Source organism: Octopus bimaculoides, chromosome 30 (genome assembly GCF_046866305.1).
Source record: "Octopus bimaculoides isolate indiv1 chromosome 30, ASM4686630v1, whole genome shotgun sequence".
NCBI classification, from domain to species: domain Eukaryota; kingdom Metazoa; phylum Mollusca; class Cephalopoda; order Octopoda; family Octopodidae; genus Octopus; species Octopus bimaculoides.
Window position 1 is genome coordinate 16425938 of NC_142957.1, and position 15000 is coordinate 16440937.

General features: G+C 36.3%; 1 protein-coding gene across 4 annotated transcripts in view; it reads right to left on the bottom strand.

Annotated features, from left to right (window-relative positions):
- Positions 1-15000, bottom strand: part of LOC106873123 (H(+)/Cl(-) exchange transporter 7) — a 180884-nt gene that overhangs the window by 164925 nt on the left and 959 nt on the right. For all 4 annotated transcript variants that reach the window (XR_016239118.1, XR_016239119.1, XM_089345822.1 and 1 more), the window contains exon 1: positions 13705-15000. This exon is cut by the window's right edge and continues 959 nt beyond it. Coding sequence is in view for 2 of the 4 variants with exons in the window: in XM_089345822.1 (XP_089201948.1) it covers positions 13705-14541 (837 nt within the window). In the remaining 2 variants the exon portion in view is untranslated. The remainder of the gene's footprint in view (positions 1-13704) is intronic.

The following is a 15000-nucleotide window of genomic DNA, read 5'->3' on the forward strand; positions in this document are numbered from 1 at the left end:
TTGCTTGTGTCTTTTGCAGAAGCCAGTATGCATGAAACCAATTGTTTCAATTACGAAATGTAGAGATAAACACATTCTTTGACTTCTGCTATGTTTTTAGTTCAACAGTTAGGTTGATGTTCATTTTTCTAGCTTTTCCACCTCGTTTCTTCATGACATTACAATCATTTTGTACTGTTGCTGGTAGCAGTAGCAGTGGTGGTGGTGGTGGTAGCAGTAGTGGTGGTGGTGGTGGCAGTAGTGGTGGTGGTGGTGGTGGTGGTAGCAGTGGTGGTGGTGGTGGTGGTAGCAGTGGTGGTGGTGGTAGTAGTAGAGTTGGTGGTAGCAGTAGTGGTGTTGGTAGCAGTAGTGTTGGTGGTGGTAGCAGTAGTAGTGTTGGTGGTGGCAGTAGTGGTGGTGGTGGTGGTAGCAGTGGTGGTGGTGGTGGTGGTAGCAGTGGTGGTGGTGGTAGTAGTAGAGTTGGTGGTAGCAGTAGTGGTGGTGGTGGTAGCAGTAGTAGTGGTGGTGGTAGCTGTAGTGGTGGTGGTGGTAGCAGTAGTGTTGGTAGTGGTAGCTGTAGTGTTGGTGGTGGTAGCAGTAGTAGTGTTGATGGTAGCAGTAGTGGTGGTGGTGGTAGCAGTAGTAGTGGTGGTGGTAGCAGTAGTGGTGGTAGTGGTAGCAGTAGTGGTGGTGGTGGTGGTGGTGGTAGCAAGTTAATCCTACAGTCAAATGAGGTTAAAACTTAAAGAAGATGGAGAAACTGTCAAAAATAAAAGGCCCTTGAAATCGAAACATTCAAGATATAGGGCATGAGGATGAAACCGGTACTGCTAGTAATTGGAGCATTAGGGATGATAAGAAATGTGAACATCATACTGGGACTCAAGGCACTACACGCTAACTAAAAAACAAAAAAAATGTTCTGCTAGGAACAACCCATCAATAGAATAATTTGATATACAAGGAGTGGCTGTGTGGTAAGTAGCTTGCTTACCAACCACATGGTTCCGGGTTCAGTCCCACTGCGTGGCACCTTGGGCAAGTGTCTTCTACTATAGCCTCAGGCCGACCAAAGCCTTGTGAGTGGATTTGGTAGACGAAACTGAAAGAAGCCCGTCGTATATATGTATATATATATATATATATATATATATATATATATATATATATATATATATATATATAGGCGTAGGAGTGCATGTGTGGTAAGTAGCTTGCTTACCAACCACATGGTTCTGGGTTCAGTCCTACTGCGTGGCACCTTGGGCAAGTGTCTTCTACTATAGCCTCAGGCCGAACAAAGCCTTGTGAGTGGACATGGTATACGGAAATTGAAAGAAGCCCGTCGTATATATATATATATATATGTATATATATATATATGTGTGTGTGTGTGTTTGTGTTTGTCCCCCCAACATCGCTTAACAACCGATGCTGGTGTGTTTACGTCCCCGTAACTTAGTGGTTCGGCAAAAGAAACAGATAGAATAAGTACTAGACTTACAAAGAATAAGTCCTCGGGTTTCATGTCAAGGTCACAAGGTGAGATCAACCAACTGACAAGCAAATCTGTGGTATTGAGCAGAATATTTGCTGTAAAGACAAAACATGTACATGATAACACTTCCAACCAGTTAAGATCAGAAGCCATGAGAGCCATTGCCTGGTACTGCATCAGGGCATTAGCAAATCTGTGGTATTGAGCAGAATATTTGCTGTAGCCCATCTTCTATACCATGACAAAACAATGTACATGATAACACTTCCAATCAGTTAAGATGAGAAGCCACGAGAACCATTGCCTGGTACTGCATCAGGGCATATTATTATTATTATTATTATTATTATTATTATTATTATTATTATTGTCATTAATATGAAGCTATACATAACACCAGTTCTTTAGAGTTACTCAGTTACATAATTTTGGCAATAACATCAAATGATTCTTCTCCTCTGAGCTCTCCTTTGTTTTATAAGTTATATGGAAGTGTATGTATATATATGTGTATATATATATACACACACACACACACATATATATATATATATATATACATATGAGATTAAATTGCTTGTGTGTGGATGAATGGATATAGATACATAAACTATACATACATACATATATATATATATATATATATATATATATATATATATATATATATATATATATATATGTCTATATGTATTTGGAAAGAGAAAGAGAGAACAAAGGAACACAATACATAACAGAATATAGAATGTATTTGGTTATGATAAACAGTTTCAGATGAGTGCAGAAAAATAAAAGTTGGATTTCATCAACGAAGGTAAGTTGCTGTTTGAAAAATTGTTGGGAGGAGAAATTAAGGTAAGGAAATGCATGGATAAAAATATCAAGAAAGAAAATAAACAAACGCAGAATAAATGGTTATGAAAACTGTGTATTTTGGGTATAAGTGCTGGCATGGCCATCGTCATCATCATCATCGTTTAACATCCGCTTTCCATGCTAGCATGGGTTGGACGATTTGACTGAGGACTGGTGAACCAGATGGCTGCACCAGGCTCCAATCTAAATTTGGCAGAGTTTCTACAGCTGGGTGCCCTTCCTAACGCCAACCACTCCGAGAGTGTAGTGGGGTGCTTTTACATGCCACCTGCACAGGAGCCAGTCCAGTGGCACTGGCAATGACCTCGCTCGAATGTTTTTTCACGTGCTACCGGCACAAGTGCCAGTAAGACGACGCTGGTTACAATCACACTCAATTAGTACTTTTTACATGCCACGAGCACAGAAGCCAGACAGCTGCTCTGGCAATGATCGAATTTGGTTCGATTTCGATTTCACTTGCCTCGAACAAGTCTTCACAAGCAGAGTTTAGAGTCCAATGAAGGAAAGGTTGGCACTGGTGCCAGTCATCGAATTTGGTTCGATTTGGCAGACAGAAAGAGGGGAAGACAAGACAGAGAGAGAATGAAGAGTGTGAGAGATAGACAGACACACACACACATGCACACAGAGAAAAATAGGTAGATATAGACAGGTAGATAGAACGAGTGAGAGACAGACAAACAGGCAGAGGTAGGACAATTTTCAGACGAAAAAGTATTCAGCTGGAAAAGTTTTCTTTTCCCTTTCTCTCAAATAAAATGACAGACATAAAAACATCTTTGTGTGTGCTTGAACGCATGTATGTATGTGCGTATATATGTATATATATTTTAAATATATAACTATTCAAATATATATATATATATATATATATTCATTCAACCTATGCCAGCTTGAAAAAAATTGATGTTAAATGATGATGGTGATATAATATGTGTTTATGTGTGTGTAAGTGTATATATCTATGTATATATATATATATCTATATATATATATATATATATATATATACATATATGTATGTATATACATATATGTATGTATTTATGTATGTATGTATATATACATATATATGTATATATAAATTTATATGTATGTATATATACATATATATGTATGTATATATAAATCGATGTGTGTATATATATATATATATATACATACATACATACATACATGCATGTGAGTAACTATATGTCAGTATGTGATGTGTGTGTGTGTGTGTGCTTACATACATATACGCTGCAGCGTGCTGTCTCTTTGACTGTCGGTTTCTTTGTCTTCATATTTTGGCATAATGTAAAAGAATCTTCTATTTCTTTAACATTGCTTCTGTTTCTCATTGCATCCCCCCCCCCCCCCCGCAGCCACATGTCGTTATACCTCCATGTAAACATAGACAGACATACATACATACATACACACACACGCACACATACATATATGTATGTAAAGAGAACACTTGTTATGATATTATACACATAATGATAGTAATACTTGCAAACACGCTTCCAGCAATATATATATATATATATATATATATATATATACATATATATATATATATATATATATATATATATATATATATATATATATATATATATTCATACATACATACATATATGTGTGTATGTACATATGCATATATATATATATATATATACATATATATATTTACATATATATATGTATATTCATATATATATTTACACATATATATATATATATATACATATATGTATGTGTGTACACATACTTACACACACATACATAGGTCGGTTGAGTTAAAAGTAATGAAGTTTTCAATTCTAATATTTTCTGACTCACCTTGTTGTGTGTGTGTGTGTGTGTGTGTGTGCTTGCATGCATGTATGCAAACATATATATATATATATATATATATATACATACATATATATATATCAAAATAGGAAATTGTAAGAAGACATCGTTGTATTATTTGTTCACCATTACACATGTTCCATTTGCTAACAGGAGTTACAAAGTTGTACATACATGTAGGATAAACATGTAAGATTTCTCCTCTAAGAAACTCCTCAGATTTAGAATCAAATAATTCATTATCATGTGCACGCATAACATACATATATAAATATGGTTATAGTAAAACAGTTTATGTCCTTGTAACTTAGCAGTTCAGTAAAAGTAACTGGTAAAATAAATACCAGATTTAGCAAAAGAATTAAGTAGTGGGGGTCAATTCATTTGGCTAAAATACTTCGAGGCGGTGCCCCAGCATGGCCACAGTCTAGTGACTGAAACAAGTGAACAATAAAAGATAAAAAGACATTTTGGTTTTATTATTTCATTTTACTTGTTTCAGTCATTTGGCAGTGACCTGACCATGCTGGAGCACTACCTTAAAGAGTTTTAGTCAAACAAATCGACCCTAGAACATATTTTCATAACTGGCACCTGTGCCGGTGACAGGTAAAAAGCAAATTTGTGAGCATTGGGTCTAATGGAGGCACAGTGACCAATGCTGGTGGCACATGAAAAGCACCTTTTGAGTGTTGGGCCTCACAGAGGCAATGACAGATGACCGAGGCCTTTGGCATTATGCTTTGCTTGAGAAGAAGACCCATCAAACCGAGTAAAATCGTAGTCATGGCAGCAGATACTGGTGTCACCCAACTGGCACATAAAAGAACCCATTACACTTTTGGAGTGGTTGGCGCTAGGAAGGGCATCCAGCCGTAGAAAACCATGCCAAATCAGACTGGGGCCTGGTGCAGCTTACCAGCTGTGGTCGAACCATCCAACCCATGCCAGCATGGACAACGGACATTAAATGATGATGATGATGATGATGATAGCTTGATTATTAATTAAGTTAGAAAGGCTTCTTTTGCATGCTGCAGTGAATTCAGTTGGGAAAAAATGTCTTGACAATACGTGGCCATCTCTGTAGCTAACATCACAGAAATTTCATTGCTTTTATTTTCTTTTACTTTACGTGTCATTTGTCAAAATAATTAGGCTGATTAAAGATGACAGCGATCACATGACTAAGAAGAGGAGCAGACATACACACACTCGCTCACAGACACACAGACATGCATACCTATACAGACACATACACTTGCACATATAGGCATATATACATACGTACAGGCACTCACACACACATGCAGGCACAGATGTGTACGCACACATACAAACATGCATATATACACACATATTTACACATGCGTATGCATACATTACACACACACATGTACACATACATACACATTCATTCAGGTATACTCACACACATACTTACATGTGTACACACACATATATACATGCATTAGAATAGCTTTGAAGTTAAAACACAACTGGCCAGACATTGTGTGGGGCCCATGAGGAAAGAACCATGAAATTGGGTTACTTTGAACAAAATATAATATTTTGTTTCCTCTTTATATCACAGCTCAAGGTCGCACAGTAACGCAATTTAAAAGACAATTTTCCTTCAGCTCAATGGTCGAATTCATTTTTAAAGCAAGACAAATCCCAATTAGTATTCTTTTCTATTCTAGGTACAAGGCCTGAAATTTTCGGGGAGGGGGGTCCAGTCAATTAGGTCGACCCCAGTACGCAACTGGTACTTAATTTATCGACCCCCGAAAGGATGAAAGGCAAACTTGACTTTGGCTGAATTTGAACTCAGAACGTAAAGACAGATAAAATACCGCTAAGTATTTCACCTGGTGTGCTAACGTTTCTGCCAGCCTGACGCCTTAAATCCCAATTAGTGTCATACCTGTGCCAAAATATCGAAAGATCCAGAGCATGCATAAGTGCCACAGAAGTATCCTCGCACTTCCAGCACTTAAAAGCAACTCTTACAGTTGATGGAAATTTATCCCTCCAAATAACATATTCAGCTTTTGAACATAAATAAAAAAAAAAACATTGCTGTTCAAAGTAACCCCTGATTTGGGGTTACTTTGAACAGCAACAATTACTCTCTTTATTTGTTTAAGTCCTTTGACTGTGGCCATGCTGGAGCACCGCCTTTAGTCGAGCAAATCGACCCCCGGAGCTTATTCTTTGTAAGCCTAGTACTTATTCTATCAGTCTCTCTTTTGCAGAACCGCTAAGTTACAGGGACGTAAACACACCAGCATCGGTTGTCAAGCGATTTGGGGGGGACAAACACAGACACACAAACATATACACACACACACATACATATATATATATATATATATATATATATATATATATATATATATATATATATATATACATATATACGACAGAATTACAGGTGCAACTAATTTTTACCAGCTGAGCAAACTGGAGCGAGGACAGGAATCAAGCGCACAACCTTACCATCACGAGCCGAATACCCTAACCGCTAAGCCATGCACCTTCTACAGACAAAACAAAACAGAAATTAATACATTAAGGATGGTGTTTATATCTCTTATCGGGGGTTGCAGTGACTTAGGGGGTTTGAGTTTCATGCCAACCCATTCATCAAAATGTGCACGCGTGTATATTTCACATATACACACACACAAATATATATATATATACATGCACACACACACATATATATATATATATATGCGTATATATATATATGTGTATATATATATATGTATATATGTATATATATATATATATATATATATATATATATATATATATATATATATACAAATATGTGCGTGTATGTATGTATATATATATACACACACCCATATATGTATATATGTATGCAGGTATATATATATATATATATATATACACACATATATATATATACACATATGTATACATATATACACATATAGACAAATATATGTATGTATATATATTTATGTCTATATATATATGGATATATATACATATATATATATATATATATATATATATATATATATATACACACACACACATACACACACATATACGTAGATATATATGTATATATATATATGTATGCGTGTGTGTGTATACGTACTTGTGTGGCTGTTGTACCCTGATAGCTATTCAAACATTAATGCACACGGACATCTCGTACGCACACACACACACACGCACACACATACGCATCCATATCTATGTTTAAAAATTGATGGAATAAGACACCGCAGTCACCCAATATCTGTTTCATATCTGTTCCATATCTGTTTCATATCTGTTCCATATCTGTTTCATAGCTGTTCCATATCTGTTTCATATCTGTTCCATATCTGTTTCATATCTGTTTCATATCAGTCAGATATGAAACAGATATAAAACAGATATGAAACAGATATGGAACAGATATGAAACAGATATGGAACAGATATGGAACAGATATGAAACAGATATGGAACAGATATGAAACAGATATGGAACAGATATGAAACAGATATAAAACATGTGTGTGTGTGTGTGTTGTATTTCAACAGAAGTCTTACATATCTTGTTTCCTTCTTTTTTTTCTTTCTCTGTTTGTTTGTTTCTTTCTTTCTTGCAATTGGGAGGTCTATAGGGTTTTTTGTTGTTGTTGTTGTTTGCTTTGTTTTTGCTTCTTTGTTGTTGGATTTTTGGATTCCTTCAGTTATTTTATCAAAAGTGGACAGTGCTTTCAGTATTATTGTTGTTGTTGTTGGTGGTGGTGGTGGTGGTGGTGGCAGCGGCGGTGGTGGTTGTAGTGGTGGCAGTGATGGTGGTGTGCTGTTGTTGTAGTTATTGTTGTAGTAGTAGTAGTTGTTGTTGTTGGTGGTGGTGTTCATGGTGTTGCTGTTATTGGCATTGTTATTCTTGTAGTTATTGATGTCTACTCTGAGATCGCCCCTCATCAAAGACACTCCAGCCTTGAACCATCCCACCTGACTCTCTCACTCTCTCTCTCTCTCTCGTCATATATATATATATATATATATATATATATGGGAGAATTTACGAAAAAAACAACAGACAAAAGACAGGTGGTGTAGGAAACAAATAGATGTATTAGTTTAACGCTCGGGAATTGAAAAAGTCTTTAACATTTCGAGCCTACGCTCTTCAACAGAAAGAAACAAGCAGAGAAAAAAATGTGTGTAGTGGTTAGCGATTGTTTTATTCCTTCATTTGTTTCAGTGATTTGACTGCAGCATCGCTTTTAGTCAAACAAATCAACCTCAGGATGTATTCTTTGTAAGCCTAGTACTTATTCTATCATTCACTTTTGCCGAACTACTAAGTTACAAGGACGTAAACACACAAGCATCGATTGTCAAGTGATGTTGGGGGGACACATGCAGACACACAAACATATACATATATATATATATATATATATATATATATATAAATCTAGATTCAGGTGAATATGGTACTTAAGTTTAGGCACCAGAATTTAGTACGGTATTATCCATAGTTTCAAAATAAGGTGATTAAAATCAAAATAAGCAACAAGGATATTCAAAGTTAATGTAGTACGATTGTTTCATGCGACTCCATTTAATTAAGCAATGTGAACGTTAATTATATCAAATGTAAAATGTAGAGCAATCTTCAGCTGCTCAAAGATATAGAAATTTAATGAAATTACATTTAAACAGAAGGAAATATTTTTATAACTAAATCTAAACTCTCCAAGTAGAAAGGAAGAATACAAAAAACCATTTTGGCTTAGCCATACCATACAGGCTAGTTCTCAGGGAGATTCAGCACAACACAGAGTGTGACAAGGCTGGCCCCCTTTGAATTACAGGTACTACTCATTTTTGCCAGCTGAGTGGACTGGAGCAATGTGAAATAAAGTGTCTTGCTCAATGACACAACGCGTTGCCGGGAATTGAACTCGCAACCTTACAGAGTGCATGTATGTGCATGCACATCTGTGTAAATATATGTAAGAACCTTATGCATAAATATACACTCATGTACACACACCTCAAGGACTAAAAGATATAACTTCAGACTGTAAACCACACAACAAAACAAAAAAACACAACTAAAACATCAGAGAAAAAACAATCAAAGACAAATCTGCTGCAGCAAACACAAAGCAATATTCTCAAAGGACAGTGACATGCATACGTACCACACCCCTACGTCAAAGTGGGGAGGCACAGTAAGCAGTGCAGTAGTACATCACATGGGACTGCTAAAAATAGCAGCATCAACATCATTATGGTCATAATAATAATAATAACAACAACGCAGGAGTGGCTGTGTGGTAAGTAGCTTGCTTACCAACCACATGGTTCTGGGTTCAGTCCCACTGCGTGGCACCTTGGGCAAGTGTCTTCTACTCTACCCTCGGACCAACCAGATCCTTGTGAGTGGATTCAGTAGGCGGAAACTGAAAGAAGCCCATCATATATATATATGTATATATGCGTGTGTGTATGTTTGTATGTCTGTGTTTGTCCCCCACCACTGCTTGACTACTGATGCTGGTGTGTTTACGTTCCCCGTAACTTAGCTGTTTAGCAAAAGAGACTGATAGAATAAGTACTAGGCTTTCAGAGAATATGTCCTTGTGTCGATTTGTTCGACTACAGGCAGTGCTCCAGCATGGCTGCAGCCAAATGATAGAAACAAATGAAAGAGTAAACTGCTTCCACTTTCGGCATAAAGCCAGTAGCTTTATGAGAAGAGGGTTTAGTTAATTACCCCCAGTATTTGTCAAGTGAAATAATTGTAGTTGTGACCAGTACTGGTGGCACATAAAAGCACCCATGCCGGTGACGCATAAATGGCACCCACTACTCTCTTGGAGTGGATGGCGCTAGGAAGGGCATGTTAGGAAGAGAATCCAGCCATAGGAATCAAGCCAAAATCTGATGGAAACCTGGTACAGCTCTCTGGGGTGCCAGTTACAGTCAAACTTGGAATTAATCCTTCGTCAGCTGCCTCTATTCTAACTAGATGTTTCGAAGATAAGGCAGAACGTACTCTAGAATATATATATATATATATATATATATATATATATATATATATATATATATATATATAATCCAAGGCACCAACAACTGTATCTGTTTTCCTATGTGTTCCTTCCGTTGTCTGTAGTTCATTGTTCTAACGTCCTGTACCCTGATATGCATCTATATACACATGTAGATGTAAGTATGTACATATATGTGTGTATACATGCATATATATTCTTTGTATTATATATATATATATATATATATATATATATATATATAACCATTTTAAGCGTGGCCGTTACCAGTACCGTCTGACTGGCCTTCGTGCGGGTGACACGTAAAAGCACCCACTACACTCTCTGAGTGGTTGGCGTTAGGAAGGGCATCCAGCTGTAGAAACTCTGCCAAATCAGATTGGAGCCTGGTGTCGCCTCCTAGTCCACCAGTCCTCAGTCAAATCGTCCAACCCATGCTAGCATGGAAAGCGGACGTTAAACGATGATGATGATATATATATATATAAGGGGTATTATGAGCATTTATAGAACATGTATTCTATATAAACCCAACTAAGAATTTAAAATGGAGAAGATGGGAAAATGTTAAAAGTTTTCTATGCATGGATTTTCCATTCTCCATCTTTAATTGTTAGTTGAGTTTATATAGAATACGTTTTCTATAAATGCTCATAAAACACCTTATACTCGTTAGATTTTCATATTTTTTAAATAAATACTTACAATAGTAAGCTGACAATTTAATATGAAGAATCTTTATGAGATATCTAATTAACGAAACAAAAATGTTCTAATTGAACTCAACTTTTCTCATATATATATATATATATATATATATATATATATATATATATATACATATATATATATATATATATATATATATGTATACACACACACAAAATATACATTCACACATGCATATATATATATATATATATATATATATATATATATATATATATATATATATATATATATATATATATATATATATATGTGTGTGTGTATGTATGTATATTTATATATATATGTCTATATAGGTATGTATATTTATATATATATATGTATGAATTGCTACGCATAAAAGTGAAGTATGATACCAGAATTTTCAACAAGTCAAATTATTATAACTTACATACATGCATATATATGTGTATATGAATAAATTTATATATATATATATACATTTATATATACACACATACATGCATATATAGACATACATACATATATATATATATATATATATATATATATACACACATATATATGGACATATATATACATATATTCACTCACACCTTTTGTTACCATATTTCTGTTGAGATGTTCTGTGTTTCTTTCACTTAATTTTAAATATAACAAAGAATTTAGTAAAATAACTTAGTTATCATTAAGCTAGTGTTAGGAACATGAATTGTGACTAAGGTTTGGTGGAAGATTTTAATTCAGAACTTTTGAAAACAAGACATTTGTATTACAGAATCAGAGGCGGTTTCGGTTGGGTTGGTATTCAAAGGGTTAAAAGCATTCATGACGGCACCACATAATAGCACTTGTGCCAGCACCATGTAAAGTCACCGATGCTGGTGTCACAGTAAAAGTATCCAGCTTTAGAAACGGGGCCAAATTAGACTGGAACCTGGTTCAGTTCTCCTGCTTACCAGCAGTGGTCAAACTGTCCAACCCATGCCAGCATGGAAAATGGACATTAAAGGAGGAGGAGGAGGAGGAGGAAGAACAATGACTTTGAAATTTTGACTTGCATGCTATTGTCAGACTGTTGATGGTGAACAAGTGAAAACTTCAATGTCACTATCGAAAAAATAAGTTTTTCCTTGTAAAACCCTACCCTCTACTAAAAATGTATTGAATGGATTTGGTAGATGGAAACTGGAAGAAGCTCGTCGTCTATATATATCATCATCATCATCATCGTTTAACGTCCGCTTTCCATGCTAGCATGGGTTGGACGATTTGACTGAGGACTGGTGAAACCGGATGGCAACACCAGGCTCCAATCTAAATTTGGCAGAGTTTCTACAGCTGGATGCCCTTCCTAACGCCATCCACTCAGAGAATATATATGTATATATATATATATATATATATATATATATATATATATATATACATACATATATGTATGTATATATATATATATATAATAATATTAGGGACAAAATCCAAAATTACAGGTAAAAACTCAATTAAAATCAATTTATAAAAAATGTATGTATTTGTGTGTCTGTGTTTGTCCCCCCACCATCACTTCATCACTTGACAACCAATGTTGGTGAGTTTACGTCTCCGTAACTTAGTGGTTGAGCAAAGAGACTGATAAAATAAGTACTAGGTTTACAAAGAATAAGTCATGGAGTCGATTAGTTCGACTAAAAGCGGTGCTCCAGCATGGCTGCAGTCAAATGACTGAAACAAGTAAAAGAGTAAATATAATGTGATGGGTGTCCATATATTACCTTTACAATTTCAGAAGAACATGAGAGTTTATTGGAAAACATAGGGAAACAAAAGTCTTATTAGAAACATAGGAACACTTCCATGTAGGTTCCATTGGTTGTGAAAAAACACCATGTCGAGATGATAGAATACAATAAATGGTGGAAGCTGTAAGAATAATTTATGTATGCATATAAAATGAAGCTGGGAAATATGACAGGTGAATACATAGATAATTATTTAACCACGTGAATCCGTATCATATAGTAAATGTGTGTGTGTGAGTGTGTTTGTGTGTATCATGTGAAAATTAATAAACATGTATTGTTAAAATGTATCAAATAATTCTTCAATTTAATGTTGAATTGTTTTTATATAAAACATCACATAATGTATATATATATATATATATATATATATATATATATATATATACACACATATATATATATATATATATATATACACACATATATAAAAATTGACAAAAGTGTACAGTTTGTTCTCTGCTATAAAGTATTGAGCAATTCTTCAATTTGAATGTCAAACCATTTTTTGAAAAAATATCTTCACATAAACAGAAATATCAATATGTATATACTTATATATATATATATATATATATATATGTATATATATATATATATATACACACACACACACACACACACACATATACATATCACATATACAAATACATATGTATACATACATACACATATATATATACATATATACATGCATACATAATACATATATACATATATATATATATATATATATATATATATATATATATATATGTATACATGCACACACACACACACGTATATATACATATGTATGCACATATATGCATGCATATACATGCATAAACATACATATCTATGCACATATATACCTGCATGTACATATATATAATGTGCGTGTTTGTGTGAATATATGCATTTACAAAACAAAATAAAAGATATAACTGTTGGTGCCTTACCTTAACTTTCTTGTTAGACAAATCCCGAAGGTATCCTCGTCTATTTAATGCTGTTCCAGGGGACTGTGGATAAAGGGATGGGGTAGAATTGGAAGGGGAAAGAAAGCGTGCCTTTGACCACAGCCGAGGCGAGAGCCGCGACAGCGCATGAGGAGGCCGTGGCGGCAACGTGAGTGACAGCTGAGGAGACGAGCAGGGTGACGTCGTTGGGGACACCTGTGGGGATGGGGACGCCCGCGGCGATGGGCTCGCCTGTGGTGATGGGCTCTTCTGTGCTGAACGGCTCGCCCGTGGGGACCGCTGAGGAGATGGGCGTAGGAAGAATTTTGATGATCGCTTTGGCGACGGCTGTGGTGACGGTTGTGGTGATGGCGTTGGTGATACCGTCAATGGTGACGGTACTTGTGGCACTGTCGACCGTGGGGCTAGAGGCAATGTCGTTGGACGTGGTGCATGTACTGGTGTTATTGGCGGTGAGGATGATGGCGTCTGTGTCGACTCCTCTTGTGGTAATGTCATTGGCAACGCCATCACCGGCAATGACGGGCTGGGCAGTGACGGTATTGACTCCGCCCGTGATGAAGATGTCATCGGGGGTGACATAGGTGACCCTGTCGGTGGGGACGGCGCTGTGGGTGATGATGGAGAGCCTGTCAATGACGATGCTGTCCCAGGTGTTGACGGTGAGTCCGAGTCCACCAATGAGAAAGACACCGTGGGTAGTGACGGTGAAACTGCCAGGGGTGACGGTACCCTGGGTGGAGATGGTGACCCCGTCAGAGGGGATGATGGCCTGGGAGGTAGCGACGACGAGGCCATTGGTGGTGTAACATCCATTGGGTTTATAATGACGGTACTTCAGGAAGATATGGCGACTACAGCGACGACGACGGCAACGACGGCAAAATCTGCCGTCGGATTTCAACGTTTTCGTTGACGCTGACGTAGAGTATTGATTATCCGTGCACGTAAGGTCAGTTTGTCTCGTCGGTTGGACAAGGTGGACGGTGGTCAGCATGACTGTCAATAACAACTCATCTGCTTCACTGCTGTTTCGTCTTGTTTTAAAGTCTTAATTAATACTATATTACCATCGTTAACATTCTTTTTTGAGGTGGTTAGTGTTGTTGCTACTGTGGTGGTAGGTGGTATTGATGTTGTGGTGGCGGCAGTGATGTGGATGGCGGTGGTAGTGGTGGTGGTGATGGTGTTGGTGGTGGTAGTAGAGGTAGTATTGATATTGTTGTAGTAGTAGGTTGTGGTGGTGGAGGTAGTATTAATATTCACTTCCTTATG